The sequence below is a fragment of the Mercenaria mercenaria genome, chromosome 13 (assembly GCF_021730395.1).
Source record: "Mercenaria mercenaria strain notata chromosome 13, MADL_Memer_1, whole genome shotgun sequence".
In the NCBI taxonomy this organism is placed as follows: domain Eukaryota; kingdom Metazoa; phylum Mollusca; class Bivalvia; order Venerida; family Veneridae; genus Mercenaria; species Mercenaria mercenaria.
In genome coordinates this window covers 75,357,371-75,382,062 of record NC_069373.1, presented here as the reverse complement: position 1 = coordinate 75,382,062, position 24,692 = coordinate 75,357,371, and the positions used below count along the sequence as shown (strand labels likewise).

General features: G+C 36.0%; 1 protein-coding gene across 1 annotated transcript in view; it reads right to left on the bottom strand.

Annotated features, from left to right (window-relative positions):
• LOC123528638 (pyruvate dehydrogenase E1 component subunit beta, mitochondrial-like) overlaps nucleotides 1-21,350 on the bottom strand; it is a 28,302-nt gene extending 6,952 nt beyond the window's left edge. Inside the window, exons 1-9 of the mRNA XM_053522345.1 lie at nucleotides 21,272-21,350; nucleotides 13,840-13,899; nucleotides 9,552-9,662; nucleotides 6,555-6,617; nucleotides 5,687-5,722; nucleotides 3,467-3,529; nucleotides 2,970-3,014; nucleotides 2,243-2,420; nucleotides 64-174 (exon numbers count right to left, since the gene is read on the bottom strand). Coding sequence (XP_053378320.1) covers nucleotides 64-174; nucleotides 2,243-2,420; nucleotides 2,970-3,014; nucleotides 3,467-3,529; nucleotides 5,687-5,722; nucleotides 6,555-6,617; nucleotides 9,552-9,662; nucleotides 13,840-13,899; nucleotides 21,272-21,304 — 700 coding nt within the window. The 5' untranslated portion in view covers nucleotides 21,305-21,350. The remainder of the gene's footprint in view (nucleotides 1-63; nucleotides 175-2,242; nucleotides 2,421-2,969; nucleotides 3,015-3,466; nucleotides 3,530-5,686; nucleotides 5,723-6,554; nucleotides 6,618-9,551; nucleotides 9,663-13,839; nucleotides 13,900-21,271) is intronic.
• Between the last annotated feature and the right edge of the window lie 3,342 nt (nucleotides 21,351-24,692).

The following is a 24,692-nucleotide window of genomic DNA, read 5'->3' as shown; positions in this document are numbered from 1 at the left end:
CTTCATCTGACCCATCAAACCTACACCATACATAATTGCAGAATAAAATTCTATCATTCTTACCTTGTCTTTCTACTTTGGCTTTTCCAATTGGAACTAGAAAATCTTTACTCATTGCTTCGTCGGACATTTCAAAACCTGCACCATACAGAATCTCGTTTTCTAAAACTATCACTGCAAACAAAAATATATAGTTCAATCATCATTAATCATAACTTATACATAAGCATCAATCTATAGGAAATGTCTTCCAACTATTTTAAAACTAGTGTTTTTTTTTATACCAAAACTTTACTAACATAATCAATTAATAACTCAACTTTGGTAGCAATTTATCTGTAGCATGATTATTAGAAAACAAGAGCACCGCCTTGCGGGTGCTGACGCTCATCTGATTTTTTTTGTATAATAGAAATATTGTCCTACCCATGATTTTCTAAGTCTAAAAAGGGCCATCATTCTTGCAAAAAGCAGGATAGAGTTATGTTTCTTGATGTACAGTGTCCACTTATGATGGTGAAAAACTGTTGCAAGTTTTAAAGCAATAGCTTTGATAGTTTATGAGAAAAGTTGACTTAAACATAATATTCAACCAAGAAAATGATTTTTCTAAGTCCAAAAGGGGCAATAATTATTGCAAAAAGCAGGATGGAGTTATGTTGCTTGCTGTACAGGGTCAGCTTATGATGGTGAACAAGAGTTGCAAGTTTCAAAGCAATAGCTTTGATAGTTTAAGAGAAAAAGTTTACCTAAACATAAAACTTAACCAAGAAATCTGATATTTTCTAAGTCCAAAAGGGGCCATAAATCTTGCAAAAAGCAGGATGGAGTTATGTTTCTTGCTGTACAGGGTCAGCCTATGATGGTGACCAAGTGTTGCAAGTTTTAAAGCAATAGCTTTGATAGTTTAGGATAAAAGCTGACCTAAACATAAAACTTAACCAAGAAAACTGATTTTCTAAGTCCAAAAGGGGCAATAATTCTTGCAAAAAGCAAGATGGAGTTATGTTTCTTGATGTACAGGGTCTGCTTATGATGGTGAACAAGTATTCCAAGTTTCAAAGCAATAGCTTTGATAGTTTAGGAGAAAAGTTGACCTAAACATAAAACTTAACCAAGAAATCTGATATTTTCTAAGTACAAAAGGGGCCATAAATCTTGCAAAAAGCAAGATGGAGTTATGTTTCTTGCTATACAGGGTCAGCTTATGATGGTGAAAAAGTATTCCAAGTTTCAAAGCAATAGCTTTGATAGTTTAGGAGAAAAGCTGACCTAAACATAAAACTTAACCAGGCAACGCCGACGCCGTTGCCGACAACCGCTCAAGTGATGACAATAACTCATCATTTTTTTTCAAAAAATCAGATGAGCTAAAAAGAGAAAAACAACAACCTAGATATGGCAATATCAAGTTAAAGGAGACTTTGTTAAGACATGTAGTATATTGCTGGATAAACAGATGAAAAGTAAGATTTTTTTGTTTGTTGGGTTTTAAGTTACATGGTGGTGTTCCAGCTTTATATGGCAAAGGAAGAAAACCACATGCCTTTTCACACAATACTTCAGGCATAGATTTACACCTGAATCCTCAACAGTAGGGGTAAAGAATCTTGAGCGATGAGGGGTAAAGTACACTAAACAATGAGGGGCGAAGAACCCCGAGTGATGAAAGGTAAAGAACCCATAATAATAAGTGGTAAAGAACTGTGTGCAATGATGGGTAAATAACTCCAAGCAATGAGGGTTAAGATACAGTGTGATGAGGGGTAATTAATGTGTATAAGAATGCTTGTATGCCCACGGGCAGAATGTTGAGCCCACCAGCTGTCAAGTGTGACCTTGACCTTGGATCTAGGGACCTGGTTCTTGTGCATAACACTCAGTCTCATAATGATAAACATTCATGCCAAGTTACATCAAAATCCCACAATGCATGAAGAATAAATGCTCCGGACAAACTTCAGTTTGGCCTTTGACCTCCAACTGTGACCTTGACCTTTGAGATAAGAACATGGGGTTTGCACATGACATGCTTCTCATTGAGGTAAACATTCATGCCAATTATAAACAAGATTGGTCCATGCATGTCAAAGTTATGGTTCAGAAAAAATCAGACGGACACGCATGCACGGACGTACACACATCGAAAGTGGCGCGACTATATCGAGCTCACCGCAAGCGGGCTCGACAGAAACTAATCCAAAGTAAAACAATTTGTTCAACAAATAGTCTGTAATTATACCTGGGTTTGGATCTCTAATGGCAGATTTCAGCAGACCTTTGCTGTCTTCAGAGGAGTAAGGGGAGACAACCTTGAGTCCGGGACAGCTACCATACCATGCAGCGAAACACTGAGAATGCTGGGCTGCCACACCAGCTGACGCACCATTTGGTCCTCGAAATACTATTGGTACTGGAACCTGACAAATAATATCATAAGATTGAAATAAAGTATTTTAGCCAGAATAAGAAATGCTACATTCAGTCATTAAAATAACATCACTGTCAAGCAATAAGTAGATTTCCAAATGTACATTTGAAAACTCTCATTAAAGCTTTATATATAAAGCAATATAACATATACTTCCAGATCAATTATGTAACAACCTGACTTCAAGACTATCAAATAAGCAGGACTACCTTCAGAAAATCTGCTTACAAAACACTTTAAAGATCCTGTCACTTGTTGTTTAGGTCTAGCATCGTATTTTAATCATGTAATGGTGGGCAGTTAAATCTAACTAGTGTTCCTGTTCTCTGCATCTGTACAAATCTGTTTGCCATAAGTAGCTGCCAACTTCTCCACATGGATCAGAGGTGCAGGACGAATGACTTCAGGCACAATGTCATCTAAGAAATGGTTACAGAAAACATACCTCTCACTCATGACTGACCTCATGACCCTATGATCCCTATCATATACATATAATGTAGAACAGTGATCAAATAGCTAAAGAAAATACACTTACTTTTCCAGCCGACATGTAGTATGTCTTTGCAGCAGAATTTATAACCTGAAACAATGAAAATTATTAATATCATACTGGTAATAATAAAACTTGTGAAATATGGAAGTAGTTAAAAAAGAGATCAGAATATCTGTCTGGAAAGCATAAATAAAACACAGATGAGACAGACCCGGAAAAGTTTCAGATACTAACAGAAAATGAGAACCAAATAATTCAATACAATGAGTAATCATTTACATTAGTAGGTAAACTTTTTTCCGGTTTTGCCTAAAAATGGCTATTTCGTTGGCATGTAATTGTGTTGATTTCCACTTACCAAAATAATACAATGGAAACTTTGCTAGTTTGTTGGAATTTCATTTCGTGGATTGATGCAATCACAAAACCCACAAAAAGTTGTCCAGAGAATGCCACTAATTTCACAGTACTTATTTTTTAGAACCCTTAAAGCAGAAAAAAACACAAAACCTACAATGCAATAGTATAATTTACCCTACCTGGTCTATAGCTTGCATTGAGAAGTTGAAGGTCATGAATTCACAGATTGGCTTTAGACCTGCCTGAAAAATGTCAAAGAAAAATCATACACTGATTATTTCACATTTAATTTCTGCATTTCTTCTCTAGCAAAACTATCTATAAAATATTAATCATAAATCAAATGTTGCTTTCAGGAAGAAATGTGTCAATAAAATCCTATGACAATATACAATTTTTTTTATAAATCTTTTATAAAACACGACACTAATGGTGAGAATATAATGACATGCTAAATTTTCAGAAGTAAATTTACATCTATTAGTAGGCAAAAATTTACATCAGATATATCAAAATAAAGTTGTTCTCTCTTCTCCCATTTACACAAGATTTATTTCAACACTGAACTACATTAATCTGTTTGGGTTGTTTTTTTCAAAGTACTTTTAAAGGTATATTTTGGTTTCTGAGTTCTTGACACCTAAGTTTTAAACAAATGCCCCCGCAGCACCTTGACCTTTGACCTGGTGACCCTAAAGTCAGTACGGGTGGTGTACTCAATAAGTACTATCAGCATGTGAAGTTTGAAGGTCCTGGGTGAAGTGGTTCGCATGTAAAGTGCCTTCATGCAAAAAGTTAACATTGGCCCCTGTGACCTTTGACCTGGTGACCCCAAAGTCAGTAGGGCTGGTGTACTCATAAAGTACTATCAGCATGTAAAGTTTGAAGGTCCTGGGTGAAGTGGTTCGCGAGTAAAGTGCCTTCATGCAAAAAGTTAATGTTGGCCCCTGTGACCTTGACCTTTGACCTGGTGACCCCAAAGTCAGTAGGAGTGGTGTACTCAATAAGTACTATCAGCATGTGAAGTTTGAAGGTCCTGGGTGCAGTGGTCTGCGAGTAAAGTGCCTTCATGCAAAAAGTTAACGTTGGCCCCTGTGACCTTGACCTTTGACCTGGTGACCCCAAAGTCAGTAGGGGTGGTGTACTCAATAAGTACTATCAGCATGTGAAGTTTGAAGGTCCTGGGTGCAGTGGTTCGCAAGTAAAGTGCTGCCTTCATGCAAAAAGTTAACGTTGGCCCTTGTGACCTTGGCCTTTGACCTGGTGACCCCAAAATCAGTAGGGGTGGCGTACTCAATAAGTACTATCAGCATGTGAAGTTTGAAGGTCCTGGGAGCAGTGGTTCGCAAGTAAAAGGCCTTCATGCAAAAAGTTAACATTGGCCCCTGTGACCTTGACCTTTGACCTGGTGACCCCAAAGTCAGTAGAGGTGGTGTACTCAATAAGTACTATCAGCATGTGAAGTTTGAAGGTCCTGGGTGCAGTGGTTCGCAAGTAAATTGCCTTCATGCAAAAAGTTAACATTGGCCCTTGTGACCTTGACCTTTGACCTGGTGACCCCAAAGTTAGTAGAGGTGGTGTACTCAATAAGTACTATCAGCATGTGAAGTTTGAAGGTCATGGGTGCAGTGGTTCGCAAGTAAAAGGCCTTCATGCAAAAAGTTAACGTTGGCCCCTGTGACCTTGACCTTTGACCTGGTGACCCCAAAGTCAGTAGAGGTGGTGTACTCAATAAGTACTATCAGCATGTGAAGTTTGAAGGTCCTGGGTGCAGTGGTTCGCAAGTAAAGTGCCTTCATGCAAAAAGTTAACATTGGCCCTTGTGACCTTGACCTTTGACCTGGTGACCCCAAAGTCAGTAGGGGTGGTGTACTCAATAAGTACTATCAGCATGTGAAGTTTGAAGGTCCTGGGTGCAGTGGTTCGCAAGTAAAAGGCCTTCATGCAAAAAGTTAACGTTGGCCCCTGTGACCTTGACCTTTGACCTGGTGACCCCAAAGTCAGAAGGGGTGGTGTACTCAATAAGTACTATCAGCATGTACAGTTTGAAGGTCCTGGGTGAAGTGGTTCGCAAGTAAAAGGCCTTCATGCAAAAAGTTAACGTTGGCCCCTGTGACCTTGACCTTTGACCTGGTGACCCCAAAGTCAGTAGGGGTGGTATACTCAATAAGTACTATCAGTATGTGAAGTTTGAAGGTCCTGGGTGCAGTGGTTCGCGAGTAAAGTGCCTTCATGCAAAAAGTTAACATTATGACTAACGAACTAACTAACTAACTAACAAACGAACGGACGGACAGCTGAAAACTAATATGCCTCCCTTCCGGACCATAAAAATATACATCTAAAATATTTAAGAGTTTGCTGAATGGAAGGAAAACAGAGGCAAAATAATGACATACCATAGCTGCGCCAACTGCAATTCCAGCAAACCCCATCTGTAATTACAAATGTATCTCTTGTAAATTTTTACAAACTATAAATCTATTTCAGCTCAATTGTGGAGAAAGTTTTAATCATCATAATTAATAAATACTGCACTGCCTAGAAAATAAATCAAGGAACTTCTTTCAGGAAAAATATGTAGTTTCAGTCTATTACAGACATGAACATCGTTACTAAACTGTTCTGCATAGATCATGAAAGACTACCTCTGACAGTAAAAACTGTCTATGCATTCATGATTGGCACTACTTTTTTCTAAAAATAAACCAATAGAAACAAAGATCATATCTTTGATAGGGAAAGTAAGAATATCTTACATTTGTTACATGTGTGTTTTGCAGTGGCAATAAACAAGAGGTGGAATCAACAGTCCTCACTCATATCAGATTCCTGGCAATGTATGGGGAGGAAAACATTGGAATCCAGTCTGACAATTTTAAACTTTTTACTGTCTTTTTTTAAGATTAACTGAAATAATGGATAATACCTGAATCACAGTAACACCATATAACAATAATTAAAAGTGTGTTTAATGTACATAATTTTCTATATGAAAAAAAACAACACTTCTCGGGCTTAGAGAATGTGTTGAAAGATCTAAGGACACTGCCATATGTAAAATATGCAGTTGTAACCAGACTTCTGTATTTTTTCCAACACTCTTTGAGTTTACCCATGAGTGGTGTACATGAATAATGATACTGACACACTCCTGTAGGTCGCTCCTTTAAAGAACATCTATAATAAAGTACAGGTAAAATGAAAATTCCCGAAGGACACCTATCACCACGATTTCGGGACATGTTCAGTGTATGATATGATTACCTCTGTGATAGGTGTGTCCATAATCCTCTTATCTCCATATTTCCTCCAGAGATTCTTTGATACCTGAAATAAGATATGTGACTGCTTATATTCACTCATATGTAACTAACCATAATGAAGACATGACTGCAGATTGACGGATGTGAAGACAGACAATGCAAAAACAAAGAGAACAAGAGCTGTCGCAGGAGACAGCACGCTCGACTATTTCGATGCTTGATAGTGAAACTAGGCACATCTGAGGAAACTGGAGCTGTCACTGGAATGTTTAATGACTCGAATCATTATGGTGGATGAAGATATTGCACAATAGCCAGAGTCTGTGTCAAAAATATTAAGTAATAAGAGAGGTAAAGATAAAGTGTATCAAAACACTATATAAGTATATTCTAAGCAAAATGGGGGCATAATTCATTAAATGTTGGTGAGGAATGCATGTTATGTCATATGATGTGGGTGATGATGTCGAACAACTACTTAGTTTGAATAAAATGCATTTCATAATAACTGAGATATAGCGAAAATGCATCAAAATTAACCTAAAATTCTAAGTAAAAGGGGGGAATCATTCATGAAAAATTTGTGCCAGAGTTATGCACCTTGTGTCATATGGTGTTGGTGATGATGTTGAACAACTATTTTAAGTTTGAATCAAATCCATTCAGTAATAACAGAGTAGAGTGAAAGTGCATCAAGACTTTACCTGAAATTCTAAGTAAAAGGGGGGAATAATTCCTGAAACAAGGAGCTGCGTTCAATAAACACTTGATGCCCCCGGTGGCATCCTTGTTGATACAAAGCAACGTAAGTCCAAAACGAGGTCATGGTCAAACTGAGGTCAGGTGATGTTTGAAGATGAGGAATGGTCACAGGTTACATCTGTATTAGTATCAATTCATTCTTGTAAGCGGTATTGATGCTAGACGAAACGGTCCCATTTGGTTAACCAAGAGATGGCCCATATAAAGCAACCTAAGTCCAAAATGAGGTCACAGTCAAGGTCAAACTGAGGTCTGGTGATGTTTGAAGATGAGGAATGGTCACAGGTTACATCTGTATTAGTATCAATTCATTCTTGTAAGCAGTACTGATGCTAGACGAAACGGTCCCATCTGGTTAACCAAGAGATGGCCCATATAAAGCAACCTAAGTCCAAAATGAGGTCAAGGTCAAGGTCAAACTGAGGTCAGGTTATGTCTGAAGATGAGATATGGCCACAGGTTACATCTGCATTAGTATCAAGTCATTCTAGTAAGGGGTATTGATGCTAGACGAAACGGTCCCATTTGGATAACCTCGTACGGACGGACGGACGAACGAACAAATGGACGGACAGGACAATCACTATATGCCTCCCGCATCAGTTGATGCGGGGGGCATAAAAATTGTGCCAGAGTTATGCATCTTGTGTCATATGATGTGGGTGATGATGTTGATCAACTAAACCAAATCCATTCAGTAATAACAGAGATAGAGTGAAAGTGCATCAAAACTTTAACCTGAAATTCTAAGTAAAAAAGGGGGAATAATTCATGAAATATTTGTGCCAGAGTTATGCACCTTGTGTCATATGATGTGAGTGATGATGTTGAACTACTATTTGTTTAAAGTTTGAATCAAATCCATTCAGTAATAACAGAGATAGAGTGAAAGTGCATCAAAACTTTAACCTGAAAATCTAAGTGAAAAGGGGGGATAAATATTGGTGCCAGAGTTATAGCCCTTATGTCAGATGATGTGGGTGATGATGAGGAATAACTATTTTAAGTTTGAATCAAATCCATAAAGTAATTACAGACATAAGTAGAAAAAAGAGAAAGTGTAAAAAAAACTTAAACCAAGGTGGGGACGCAGAAAGACACCGACGTCGGGTCGAGTAGGATAGCTGTCCTTATACTTCGTATAGTCAAGTTAAAAAAACTACCATGTTGCACAAAATAGTCTGCCAATAGGGAAAACAAGCGCTAACTCCTGGATTTTTGGTCTCTTCAAGCATTTCTTCCTCTAGTTTATATGAATCTGAACATCATCTGCCAAAAATTTACATGAAACTTTGTTTTAAAATTAAGATACAATGCTTTTTATACTAAAACAGTATTCAAGAAAAAGATAGTATTCATGAACAAAAGAGCCCTGAAGGCCCTGTATGGCTCACCTGACCTAGTTCTTACCCCAGCTAACCTAGTAGCTTATTTGGCCTAGATTTCATTGGCTTAGACAGACAAACATTTTGAACATGTTTTATGGAAATCAGGTAGAACATTAACCAAGTTTTTCAATGACATGACCAAGTGACAAAGTTGTTTTTATCTCAGGTACTCCACTTTTGAACTTGATCTATATTTCATACAAACAAACATTTTGACAAAGATTTTTGATGATTAAGTTGAAAAAGTGGCCTTTTAAGAGTTAACAAGTTTTTCTAAGATATAATCTTATGACCTAGTTTTTCCCAAATGACCAAATTTACCATTTTTCCCTAGATTTTAAACAGACAAACATTCCAACCAAGTCTCATGAAGATCAGGGAGAAAATGTGACATTTTGAGCATTAACAAATAATAATCCTGTTAGATTTAGAATTCATAGAGAAAAACAATCTGACAAAGTTTTATGAAGATCAAGTATAAAATGTGGCCTCAAAAGTATTAACAAGTTCTTCTATGATTTGACCAAGTGACCTAGTTTAAGACCTCAGGTAACCAAGTTTTAAACCTTATATTTCAAAGAGACAAACATCCAACAGATTTTTACAAAGATCAAGTAGACCAAGATGTAGTTTTTGACCTCAGATGACCCGGTATTAAACTCGTCCAAGGTTTTATTGATGGTAATATTCTGACCAAATTTCATTACAATTGGGCTAAAATTGGGACCTCTAAAGTGTTAACAGTGCACAACACGCAATGCACAACAACGGACACAGAGTGATCACAACTGCTCACCTTGAGCACTTAAAGCTCAAGTGAGTTAAAAACAAAAAAACTGTCAATTTACTTTGTAGGCGCCATCATATTCAGCCACTTCTTCACCCAGCAGGAATACTTTAGGATCTCTCTCAATCTCCTCATCCATCGCCGCATTCAATGCATCTCTTACAGTCATAGTCTGAATATATAAATAACAAAATAAATAATTAATAGTAATAAATGTGGATAAGTTTAAACTAATCTATTCTATAGAAGTGTGTGTAAACGTATGAACACCCTAAAAAGCTATTTTGGAGTGGATGCAGCACAAATCAGGACCTATTTTAAATGTCTGTAACTTACATTTTCTTAAGGAATATTGTCAGTGCTGAATAAAAAAAACAACAGGGAAGTCGGTGTCATGTCTGATGCACGAAACATATTTTCAGTCAAACACACAAACTGCAAAATCAGTTGAACAATGAGACCCCAAACTGTAATGGTCATGTATGTTACCATGACAAATTCTGTCATGCTATTATTACATTATGAAAATTCTACCTACATGTCAAGCATAGATCTGTCATGCAATTTCAGCAAAAGACTGCACTTGAGATAAGCAAGTTTGAAACATCAAGTTTCAACTGTATATTTATAAAGACTATCCACATAAACCTAACCATAATTAATGAGATCTGCTGAAAGCCATTGTTTTTTAGAATTAGCCTAAAGCTGTTCTTTTACCATATTCTTAAAGTTTTAAACTGTTACAGTTGAATGAGATATTACATGGTCAGTGCATGAGATATATTCATCTTTAGCTGATTTCAGTATAATATATAGTATGCACTGACTGTGTAATTATGCACCTGAGATTTAAAAACATTGAAGAAAACAAATTTTCTGTTCAATTCTCCATTAATACAGCTTCACTATTTAAATTTCTTATAAAGTCTTAAACCTTATTTTGGATACATTTGAATAGGATACAAAGCATTAGACCACGATAATCCGTAAATAGCCAATCGCAAAGCAGACTTGTACCCGTCTATATTTTATATACAACAATAGCGTTCTATATATATCGGGGGAAACTTGGGCAAAAAACGCGTGAATTTCATGCCAATTTACCATCTAACAATACAGGCTAACGCCGGAGTTAAATGACCTTGCAATATTCTCACCAGTTATCAATGGGATAAAAAATAAGACTGACTTGGAGATAAATTCAGTTGACAACGTCTAAATATTAATAATAATATTGTAAAAATGGCCCCATGTTATTAGATATCAATAAAAATGAATCACAATAAACTACATATTTGTAGTGTAGAACCAACTGGGTAAAAACATAATTTACACATTCACTGAAACGTTTCCAACAGTTGTAACTTTTTATGTTCACTTGTTATAAAAAGACATGTTAGCACGATTCTTACATTTGCAATCAACTGGATCCAGTTGTTCGAAACTGTAACAGGCGATTGAGTTAACGGTCGATTGACTTTAGCAGTAGATTTCGACAGTTTAGAAAACTTAGAAAATCAAATGCACTTGTTAAGGATTATAAACACTAAACCATCTTTACAGTAAAATTAAAACATCATACTAGTGTTTCCCACCCACCAAGACTAGTATCATAAATAGAAATTTAACAGGCGGTTAGTTTAACAGCTTAATGCAGTGGTCGCGGGTCTGAGCATCATTGGGGTCACGACCATGACTTCTCATATGACCCCAGTACTAGTTTTCATAGGAAACGGACTCGAGAGTGGTTACAATAAGCTTAAACAGTTAAAGCTTTCATCACAATCGAGCTAAAACAAATTAGTATAAACTAAACTAAACTAAATTACAGTCCGTTAAAGTTTCTAACAACCTGGCCCAGTTAGAAAGTTAAACAACTACATCATTCTTACAAGAAGAGCACGATATAGTAAAAGGTATTTGTAGTCCTACGAGCATCTACGCACTAACTATATCCTGATAAACAAAGTAAACAAATAAAACAAGAGGACCATGATGGTCCTGAATCGCTCACCTGTCCCCACATGACCCAGTTTTAAACCAAGTATGATGTCGTTTTTTTCTATTATTTGACATTGTGACCTAGTTTTTGAGCTCATGTGACCCAGTGTTGAATCTGATCTAGATATCATCAAGACAAAAATTCTAACCAATTTTCATGAAGATCCACTGAAAAATATGGCCTCTAGAGAGGTCACAAGATTTTTTATTATTTGACCTACTGACCTAGTTATTGAAGGCACGTGACCCAGTTTAGAAACTGACCTAGATATCATCAAGGTGAACATTCTGACCAATTTTCATGAAGATCCATTCAAAAGTATGGCCTCTAGAGAGGTCAAAAGGTTTTTCTATTTTTAGACCTACTGACCTAGTTTTTGACCGCAGTTGACCCAGTTTCAAACCTGACCTAGATATCATCAAGATGAACATTCAGACCAATTTTCATATAGTTCCCATGAAAAATATGGCCTCTAGAGAGGTCACAAGGCGTTTTTGTTATTTGACCTACTGACCTAGTTATTAAAAACACGTGACCAAGTTTCGAACAAGACCTAGATATCATCAAGGTGAACATTCTGACTTAATTTCATGAAGATCCATTGAAAAGTATGGCCTCTAGAGAGGTCACAAGTTTTTCTATTTTTAGACCTACTGACCTAGTTTTTGACCGCAGTTGAACAAGTTTCGAACTTGACCTAGATATCATCAAGATAAAAATTCTGACCAATTTTCATACAGATCCCATGAAAAATATGGCCTCTAAAGAGGTCACAAGGTTTTTTTGTTATTTGACCTACTGACCTAGTTATTGATGGCATGTGACCCAGTTTCGAACTTGACCTAGATATCATCAAGGTGAACACTCTGACTAATTTTGATGAAGATCCATTCACAAGAATGGCCTCTAGAGAGGTCACAAGGTTTTTCTATTTTTAGACCTACTGACCTAGTTTTTGACCGCAGTTGACCCAGTTTCGAACTTGACCTAGATATTTTCAAGATGAACATTCTGACCAACTTTCATACAGATCCCATAAAAAATATGGCCTCTAGAGAGGTCACAAGGTTTTTTTATTATTTGACCTACTGACCTTCTTTTTGATCGCAGTTGACCCAGTTTCGAACTTGACCTAGATATCATCAAGATGAACATTCTGACCAACTTTCATACAGATCCCATGAAAAATATGGCCTCTAGAGAGGTCACAAGGTTTTTTTATTATTTGACCTACTGACCTACTTTTTGATGGCACGTGACCCAGTTTGAACTTGACCTAGATATCATCAAGATGAACATTCTGAATAACTTTCATGAAGATCCCATGAAAAATATGGCCTCTAGAGAGGTCACAAGGTTTTTTTATTATTTGACCTACTGACCTACTTTTTGACCGCAGTTGACCCAGTTTCGAACTTGACCTAGATATCATCAAGATGAACATTCTGACCAACTTTCATATAGATCCCATGAAAAATATGGCCTCTAGAGAGGTCACAAGGTTTTTTTATTATTTGACCTACTGACCTAATTTTTGATCGCAGTTGACCCAGTTTCGAACTTGACCTAGATATCATCAAGATAAACATTCTGACCAACTTTCATAAAGATCCCATGAAAAATGTGACCTCTAGAGTGGTCACAAGCAAAAGTTTACGCACGCACGGACGCACGACGGACGCTGCATGATCACAAAAGCTCACATTGTCACTTTGTGACATGTGAGCTAAAAATAACTAAGTAAATAAACAAATAAATTAATAAATAACCTGGCTATCTTCTTGAATCAACGAATCAACGTATCTGTCATCGTGTTTCGCCAACATGCAAACTCCTCACAAAAACTAATTGTTCAGCATGCAGTCCAATTTTGAGTATTTTTGAAAAATCCATATTTAACTGTTAACTGTTTAGCATTAATTTTGTGATTGCAAAGTGTTAATGAACGTTAAATCTTAGTAAATCCGGTAAAACTGAATTTATACAAATAACCTGCATTCTTTCATATGCCCTACTGATAATTAAGCGCTAACGGTACAAAGATGATATTACTCTTATAAAAACACGCTAATCCTAATTTCTATAGAACGCGTGGGAGAGTTTTCAATAATTGCAGTTTTTATGTCACGTGGTCTAAGTCGGATAGACAACTCGTGCCGTTGTCTACGGGATATATACAACTCGCTTTCTCGTTGTATATATCCCGTAGACAATGGCACTCGTTGTCTATCCTATACTAAGTTAATGGGCGCAACAGTTTTCTGTATACATTTACGGATTTACTGATGTAGTATTGAAGCTTTTTCACAAACATGACTGTATATCATAACCAATGTTTAGGGTTTACCTGTGCCGTATTCTTTGCTGTAAGACTGAAACATCTTGATATCTTCTGCAGGGACTGCGGCTGAAATACAAAAGTTTAACTATGAGTTAAGGAGTACGAGTGACTTTCATTTTAAACTGGAAAAAATGACATTCCTACAAAGCGCAAATCTTCACAGGATGAATAATTGAAAACTTGCATGTATGTTTATTAAATGAGTAAAATGACATGATCTAGCCAAGTAGTCATTAAACGCCCTGATATAAAACATCCCTAAAACACTTTAAATATGACTATCTGGGTTGAAACTGCCAAAAAGTAGTCATATAATTTGTATTTAAAAACATAAAAGCTGTAAAAGCTTCAACATCTTTCACCCATTCTGCATAGGTATGAAACACTAAATTATTTTCTATATATTTTTGAGCCAAATCATATTTCCAGTTCAAGGAGTGGGGAGTGTCTTATAAGAGTGTACTACAACTTTGGAAATTAAAAGAAAATTTCAAAAAATCTCAAATTTACAGCTCAGTATTTCTCTCACTGCAAACCCTTACTTTCAATTTTTGGCAGCCATTTGCATAGCAGTGATAAAACCTATATTGAATCTGTACTAAATGCATTTAAATAAATTAGAAACAGTGAATTTACGTCTGCAAAACATTCTAAATTCTGACAATATTTGCCAATGTTACTCAATGAAATAGGATAAAGTATTTTAAAATACATTTTTTATGTATAGTAAAATGCACTTGAATAACTAATTATATTTCAAGTATAAGCTGATTATATATTTTAACATTTAATGAATGAAGTCTGCATTTTCTTTTTACAAAAAAAACCCCAGTTATTTCTACAATTTTATTTTCATAAAACACAGAATGTTGGAGAAAATAATGAATTTCTACAAATTTTTGACATCACTGATATCAAAATGTGACCGCGTCTTATACGAGGGTCACAGGGGGCAGTAACGTACCTAGGATACAGTATGGGTCCATGAGCTATAAACACTTAAATATATTACAATTATAACGTTTAGACTGAGAAAAAAAATGCCAAAAGTCATTTGGTAAAACATTTTCCCCTGTTAGAAAGGTGATCATGTGCATTTTGACATGTGCAATGCCTCCAGGCCTGCAATTTTATTTTTTTTTTTATATATTTTCTCTTTGATGATTGGCCATCTTTTGGGCAAGTAAATGACCTTTCAGAAAACTTTACTTCAAAACCCAGTTTCAAACCATTTACGCACAACAAGCGAGCAGTGGCATACAAAACAACAGTTTTTTCTCTACCTTTTATTTTGTTTGTTTGTGCTTCAACAATGTTTTTCTGTGACCTCTTTTAGCACTAGAAGTGGTCATTTTATCGGCGTAACTTTTTGTTTACAAAACGTCCAAATAACACCGATTCCAAATAGCAACGATCAGACTGAATGGTCCTGTGCTTTTTCCGATAAATAGCTACCTGTTCTGCTCTCGTACCTGTTTTATAATAAGGTAAATGCAATATGCAAGCAATTTTTAACGAACTAGGCATTAGGAATTTTAATTGCGTTTCAGTATGCACACTGTATGAATTCAATTGGGTTTTCAGCAACTTTAATTGCATAAATACGCAAATATGCAGCTTATCTGGAGCTCAGTCTATTTCAGACAATCATTTTATTCCCTTTGCCATCGAAAACCAGTATAATGGTAATATAAATATCTAGCCGTGGATATCTCAAATCACCTATCATGGGACAATCACATAAACAGGTCAACCAAGAAAGCTAACCAAACCCTAGGGTTCTTACGAAGAAACAGTAAGGTCAAATCCAACCCATTAAGACCATTGCTTACCAGACTCTAGTCCGACCCCAGCTCGAATATGCCTCCGAGGTATGGTCGCCCCACACCCAAACTCAAATATTGACCAAACTGAAAGCGTCCAAAGGAGAGCCGCCTGTTGGATCAAGACCAACTACAGTCGTAATTCCAGTGTAACAGATATGCTACACTCCCTAAACCTTCGTCGACTGGATTAAGGCGCATAGATTCTAGGTTATCACTCTTCTATAAGATTCATCATGATCTGGTTGCTATCCAAATCGTAGATTACCTGACCCCAATGACCTGATGTGTCCGCTATGGGGGTCACACATTAAACCGGAATCCACCTAAAAACCTGAATACACTTTGCATAACCGGAATACACCTGTAGTGTTTTTGATATAATTCAATCATATTTATCATAAATAATTAACATACAAAAGGAAAATAAAATACGTTCACGCAAAATGATTTTATACGAGATTGAAGTTCGGCGACTGCACCGGAATTTCCAGAACCGAAATACACCCGTATTTTATCAATAAATGGTATTTTGTAGTTGTTTTTTGTTTTTTTTTCAGAAATCATTCGTGTTTAATATAAATAATAAAGGAAAATAAAATACTTAACACAAAACGATTTACGAGATTGAAATTTGGCGACTGCTCGGGAAATTACCATAACCGAAATACACCCATATTTCTTCAACAAATGGTATTTTTAAGTGGTTTATGACTGAATTCAAACATATTTAGCATAAATAATTAATTTTCAAAAGGATATTAAAATACTTTTGCGCATTATGTCTTGTACACGATTGAAAATCGGCGTGCGCACTGAAAATTTGCGCATTCGTGAATGAATTTCCATGTCCTAAAATTCTCTAATATACACCCATATTTCTTTAATCAATCGTATTTTTAGGGTTTATGACAGAATTAAATCATATCTAAAATGAACAAGCAAATTCGATGAATTGGTATCCCCAGCCGAAAGGGTCTGTGGTGAGGAACAGCAAAAAAATATATCCAGCAAAAAGTTAAGAATGTTACAAAGAAGTAAATAATTTCATTAGTCAAAATCAAATTAACAGAAAATGAATGTTTTTTTTGGGGGGATGGGGGGTGGGGTGGAGGGGTGAGGGTACAAAAGTTTACATGTTGATTATAAATATTGATGGAAAAATGGGGGGGGGGGGGGTGGGGGGGGGGGGGGGTGTGAAGGCAAGGTGGCGACCAGGTGTGGGTACACAACTTTACATGTTTATAATAAATGTTCATGGAAAAGAATTAATGAAAGAAGTTTAATGAAATTCTTCCAATTGGTTGGTTTGTTATGTACAAATCTGTGGATTTTTAAACAATTAAAGGGCAATAACTGTATGGAAAATTGACCAATAAAAAAAGAAAATGATGGGCATCATCAAAGTATGTTGGTTCATATTTATTTCAAGTTTGATGAAATTCTACCTGCTAGTAACTAAGAAATGTCTGCGGACGGACATTTTTGTACATTTTTCATTAAATCAAGGGCAATAATTCTAAGGGAAATTGACCAATCAAAAAAACAACTTGACGGGCATCATCGCAGTATGTTGGTTCATGTTTATTTCAAGTTTCATGAAATTCTACCTGGTAGTTACTGAGAAATGGCTGCAGATGGACGGACTGACAACGCCATTTCAATATCCTCCTCCCGATTTCATCGTCGTGGGATAATAATTAATTTACAACAGCAAATTAAAACGCGCAGAACGTTTTTATACGAGGTTGAAAATCTGTTGAGCGCACCGGAAATTTGCGCACTCGTGGATGAACCACAATCGCCATAATTTTGTTAGCTTTCAACTTAGGTAGGTAAATTTCTTTCAAGTTTCAATTTTTTAGTCCAAATTATTTCAAAATATCTTTTTATGCTATAATATAATATTCCTTTATGACATATTTCAGGTAACAGAGGAATTATTTTACCGCCATAAATGAAGAAATAATGATACTTATATAAATTCTGAGTTGTTAAAATCATCGTTTTTTCTCTCTTTCAGACCACTCTTTATTTACTGAAGTTTAATAATAACCAATATTCTTAAAATATACTTTTAAAATTTTAAATGCTCACGTTCTTTTTAAAAGTACCTTTATACTTGTTAATAACGAACAGGCATGTTATTCAAGTGTCACCTGTCAATCAACAGTTGAGCATGTTGAGTGGACACTGATTGCTATAGTATCAATCAAAATATTTAAAGAAAGTTAAGGATGTTTTTACGGCTTTTCGTTGTCAAAATAATCTGCCGTTGATTAAATATGCTTCATTTAATAATATGATATATAAACCATAGACAGATTTCAATATTCGAAAAATGGCTTACTCTAAATTAGGTGACAGTTACGTTACACGTCTGGAAAATCATACCAAGGGCAATATGCATTAATATATTAATGTGCCTTCTATGGTGTATCTGGAATGTCAACTCGTAAAAAATTTAGGCCAATGTATGATTAAATCTACAATTCATCGCTGTTTTAGTAAAACATTGAATAAGTGTTGATACGTTAAAGTATATATGTATATGGCTTTATAAGCTTTTCATGTGCAAAAATAAAAATTATACTGAATGTACCTGTTTTTCTTCAATTTTTCAATATGTAATAATATCGACAATTAAATGAAATTAAATAAAAGCTTATCATATTTAACTGCACTTCCCTCATTAGACATTATTTGTCACGTGTCACTTGTGTGTGCTTTCAAATATACTGATTAATTGATAATCAATAGGTGTGATAATCCAATCAAACTCTATCAGGACTAATCAGAGACACGTGTTTGTTACACCGCATATATTCAAAGGATATTAATTGTGCTATGGCAATGAAGTTTTTTTTATGAACGCAGTAAACCTTTTTATATTTATATATTAAACATGATATAATTCTTTTGAAAACTGATTTTTCAAAATATATTTTCTTCTTAAACATTTTAAATTATCAAATTAATTCTGAGGAAATAATTCAATTAGTTCCAATAATAAACATATGGCTGGTCCTTTCCGATCAGCGCGGTTTATGCACTGATATGTGTTTTGTGTATAATTCATTTATAAATCGAATATTGATATTTTTTTCTAAATTTATATTCTTTTTTATTTGTTATACGAAATCTGAAGAAATAATTAAATAATTTCCAATAATAAACATGTGACATGCCCCTTCCGATCATGTTATGTCCTTTCCGATCAGCGCGGTTTACGCCACTTGTATTTTTCTCTAATTCATTTAAAAATCGAAAATTGCTGTTTTATAATTCCTAATTTATTTTCTTTTTTATTTGTTAAATGAAATATGAAGAAACAATTAATAATTTCAAATAATAAACAAGTGGCAAGCCCTTCCCGATCATGTTAAGCCCTTTCCGATCAGCACGGTTGTCATGACCCGTATTTATTAGTGAAATACGGGTGTATTTCGGTTATGGAAATTTCCGGTACAGACGCCGAACTTCAATCTCATATAAAATCATTTTGAGTGAACGTATTTTATTTTCCTTTAGTATATTAATTATTTATGATAAATTTGATTGAATTATATCAAAAACACTTCAAAAATACCTTTAAATTAAAAAATACAGGTGTATTCCGGTTATGCAAAGTGTATTCTGGTGTATTTCGGTCTTTAGGTGGATTCCGGTTTAATGTGTGACCGCACTATGGTCATTCCCTAAGTTATAGGTTAATCACTGCAACCACTGACTATAACAAGTTTTCTTATTTTCCAAGAACAGTGTACCATTGGAACCAACTGCCCCCCAGTGTTGCCCACCTCCCTACCCTAGCGCAGTTCAGTGCTGCAGTTTGCAGCCTTGAACATGCCTCGCCATAGTTATCCCGCAAACTCATGTTTTAACCTTTTTATCTACATCTACATCTACATCTTTCACCCAACCGTCGATTTCCGACTATCACTGGGCGGCGCTGTCAGAGAAACAGTTGTTAAAGAACTGATATGTTACAATGTTAAAAGAATAAAAGCTAAAAAAGACAGTATGCTACAGTTAAAATGGGACAGAGGCAACAGAATTACATACTGACCACCGCCAGCCTCTCTCTAAAGATACTGAGACTGGGGCTAGATTTAACATGAGTTGGTAGGGAGTTCCAGAGTCGGATGGTCCTAGGGAAGTAGGAGTTAGAAAAGTACTGAGTGTGAGACATGGGGATTAAGTAATTTAGGTTTCTAGTTGGAATAAGATGAGATTGGTCGACTGCAACTGTCTGGGTCCTTATTTTATAAAACATTACTAATGAATTGTGTAACCTTCTATATTGGAGTGTATTCCATTCTAAGGTTTTCAGCATTTGTGTAACACTACTGGTGTAACTGTAGTCATACATGACGTACCTAGCAGCTGACCTTTGGACATTTTCGACTTTGCTAGTGAGGGTTTTTTGCCAAGGATGCCAGACGCTTGAACAGTACTCAAGTTGAGGGCGGACATAGGTGTTATAGGCAGCAATTTTGACCTTTTTATTATCAGTTTTGACATTTCGTTGTATGAAGCGAAGAGTGGAAGTTGCTTTGGAAGTGATACTGTCAATGTGTTTGGACCAGTTTAGATCTTTGGAATGGTTATGCCTAAGTATTTAGCTGCCTCACAAGTTTTTAACTCTATGTTGTGAAGTTTGTAGGGGTAGACTACAGGATTTTTCTTTCTAAAAATTCTAAGGACTTCACACTTGTCCGGGTTGAACTCCATGGACCATGTCTTCTCCCAGGTTTCTAAGCTAATCAGGTCTTGTTGCAGAGATATACTATCGAAATGGAGTTGATGGTAAGGTATATTATGGTGTCATCTGCAAACATTCTTGCGTTACATTTGACGGAATCTGGTAAGTCATTGATATATACCAGGAAGAGACATGGCCCAAGAACAGACCCCTGGGGAACTCCAGACAGTACAGGAAGTTCACTGGAAAAATGACCATCAACAGCGACTTTCTGGGAGCGGTTGGACAGGAAAGATTTGACCCATTTGGTAATTTGTGGGTTGACACCAAGGCTTTGTAGTTTATAAATTAGTCTAATGTGATCGACCTTGTCAAACGCCTTGGAGAAGTCCATGACAATAACATCTGTTTGTTGACCCTGTTCACCAAAGTTATTTTTAGTTTCTTCCACTCTAAATTTTTATCACTATATTCTTTCTCTTTTTGATTTTGACACGCAAAACGTCTACATTCCCGCAAAGGGTTTGACGTCAACGGAAGACAGATAGATCTACAGAATGGGGATTTCAGTCATATTGTTAAATATTAGCCACTGCCATCTACAAAATAAGTTAACGATTTAAAATCTAAAATTTACCTGAATATGTGTGCAAACATTGTGAATATTAAACCTTTGATTTTAAAAATTTAGTGACTACAATTATGTTCTTTTACACGTTATGCAGTGAGGTACGAAAATAAAGAGAACGAATGCAGTTTTCATTCACGATTTTATGTAATTTTCACTTTCAGCAAAGATTGCCCTGCAACGTTAGCAACTGCAACAGTTAAAACGAATTTTATGCATGTCAATTAACCCAAAAATCATGCGATCACATCAACTAACAAACCACAATTATCAAAAGACTACCTGGTTGAGTTTTCTGAAGATCACAGTCGCCATTTTGAAAACACCAGAATGACCTTAGCACACGTTAAGGTAAAACACCACCAATAATTTTTCGTTGTTTTTTTTTTTTTTTCTCAGTAAGGCACTTCTATTGCTTTTTCCACAGACTTTCATTGTAAGAAATGACTCTGTCACATACCCCAGAATTGAGAGATGACCATTAAAATGAGATTCTTTCAGTAAGACATCATTTCAAACACATGAAAATAGCAATTTTATATAGGCTATCTATTTATACTGCAGCGCTCCTCTCTGCGAGTATTATGTGCAGCTGCGCGCCTGTACAAGAAGTTAAAAGCAGATTGGATAGGAGGATAAAAGTAATACACGGTGTGTATTGCAGTATAAATACAGCTGATAGTGTTAAAAACAAGAAGGATTTACAGATAAAATCAGTTTAAAAACAGGTTTATCATGTTAAGCATTGTGTACAAGTTTGGTCACACCCTGTTTAAACTGATTCAGGGTGGGGGCTTGCACAAGTTGTACTGGAATGGCATTCCAAAGTACTATGGTGGCTGGGAAGAAAGAGTACTTATAGTAATAACAGGGAGTGAGGATCTGAGTATAGGAGTGGGGATGCATATGTCTTGTTAGACTGTTAGACGGGATGGGGGCTGACATGGGGGGGGGGGGGAAGTGGCACAGCAACCAAACCATTCACTATCTTGTAGAACATAAGGAGGCGTGAATCAGATCTCCTATCTTCAAGGGTACGCCATCTCAGCTGACATAGCATGTTTGTGACACTGCTGTAAGGGGAGTAGTCATGATTTACCCATCGCGCAGCCCTTTGCTGAATCATTTCGATCTGGTGGATGTTTTGTTGGATGTAAGGGTTCCAAACACAGCTAGCATATTCTAGCTGTGGCCTGACTAGTGATTTATAAGCTACTTCTCAAACTTTTGGGTTCTTGCATGGGATGTTTCGTTTAATGAAGTTTAGTGTTCGGGTTTGCTTTGGACGTGACTAAATTGATGTGTTTATTCCAATTTAGATCTGAGGATAGTGACCCCAAGGTACTTTGCATCAGGAACTGTTTCCAAGAATTGGCCATGGAGTGTGTACTTTGATTTAAAAGGGTTTTTTGACCTTGTTATGTTCATAACAGTGCATTTTGAGGGGTTGAACTCCATGTCCCACTTACTTTCCCATATCTGTAACCTATTTAAGTCTTGCTGGAGGATGTTTTCTTGGGCAGAACTATTTACAGTTAAGTAGACAGCAGTGTCATCGGCGAATAACCGAACCTGTGAAATTAGATTTTCAGGCAGGTCATTAATGTAGAGTAAGAATAGAAGGGGGCCTAGGACGGAGCCCTGTGGGACTCCGGACGTTACTGGAACTTCTTCTGATGTTTCACCATTCACAAGGACAGACTGGCGCCTGCCAATCAAAGAAGACTTGACCCATTGCAACGTGGTGCCCTGAACGCCATGTTGATGAAGTTAAGGTAGTTATGCACGTTTGATAAACCGGAAGTGATGGGGTAACGTCATTTATCCGGAAAACGTAGAATAAAGCCTGAAATTCGGCGTACGGAAATGAAAATCATTTTATGAATTAATCGAAACCTGTGAGTAGATTTATTACAACGGCACTGTTGCTATATTTCTCAAGTCAAAATGTGATATTAAAACATGACACATTAAAAAATTCAAAAGAATGTCTTAAAATGAGCGTGAAATGTCCACTTCACTTTAATCAAGGTCAAATATCTCAAAAATAAGCACACGGACCTATACATTTTATTCCACCAAATTATAGGTCATGTGTTTATTTACAACTATGAGAAGTTTCATCAAAATCTACATTGTAGAAAAACTTCGCGAAAATGTTATGAAAGTTATGATTTTCCCATAGACTCCCATTATGAAATATTGCGTGAGGTCCACATTTTTCAAATCAGTCTAGCAAAAAATCAAGCACACGACCCTATTTTTTTTATTTGCTGGATATTCTAGGTATATTCTGAAGTTTTGAAAAATCAGAGTTTAATCAAATTCTACATTGTAGAAAAAATTTCGATCCAAACGTGCAGAACTACCTTAATACAGAAGTTTCAGATGGTTACCTTGTCAAATGCTTTAGAGAAGTCCAGAAGGATCAGGTCCGTCTGGTGGCCTTGAATTAAGTTTCGGGATAGATCTTCTACAAGTTCGAGTAACTGCGTTTCGCATGACCTTTTCTCTCTGAACCCATGCTGTAGGTCATAGAGGACATTGTTAACCTGGAAGTGCTTGGTAATATTAGAGGCTATGATGTATTCCAGTAACTTACAAAGGATGCAAGTTAGGGATATAGGCCGGTAATTTGCAGGATTGCTTTTGTCACCCTTCTTAAATAAAGGAGTGACATTGGCCTTGGTCCAGGCTTATCCAATCCATTTTCTTACGGATTATGTACCGAACCAAAATGTACCCACATGGTAAAGTCAAAATGTACCAGAAAAGACCAAAATGTAGTCACTTGGTTTTAGCATAATCATTGATTGATTTTCACACCTTCAGCTGCTGAGCACAGTACTTTCACACCTGACTAAAAGTTTGACAACAAAAAATAATTGCTGTGAAAGTCATTAAATGTTAACGGAGTGACACCTAATTTAATTATCAAGATGACTTTCTTTAAGATTTTAAAATCCTCAGTCAGTTGTACTGTACTTAAATTACTGAAAATAATCGTTCTGTACACCATTTATTATTTAAATAAAATCTTGAAATCTATTATTCAAAATTCTAACACGACCTGATTCCTTTTCCTATTTAACAAAGAAGGCTGAAAGTTGTGTGTTATTTCACAACAATTCACTGTTCTGACGTCACAATTATTACGTCACAGTGTCAAACGCCATAGCGGCGCGTTAGAAAAAAAACCAACAAAAAAAAAAAAAACAGGCACATATTTGAGGGACATCGTCAAGGATATACTTAAAATCCTTGGTAACGTGTTAGAATCGAAATAATATATCTCATTTAGTGATTTGCTCTTCATTAAAATCATTGTTTGTCATTCAGATGCGTATTATTATACCACTGAACTCCAAACAATGATTTTATTCAACGACAAATCACTGGATGAGATATATCATTTCTTAAATCAATAACATATGTCTATTTTAAATGTTTTTATTTTGTCTCCCAATTGTGTTTAATAAATACGTATGTGCAGCTATCTGGTCTGGATAGACCTAAATTGTTTTATATACGACGTTACTTTTCTTTAAAATGAACATTATTTTGATAATACTTGTCCACCTGTTACAGGTGGAACATTTGCTTCGGCGGAGAAATGATCCTATTTACTATGCTGTTATTAGTTTGTCAATTTATCAATGAACCAGTATGTTTTACTGCCCATGTCAACTTATCAGGTATGAGT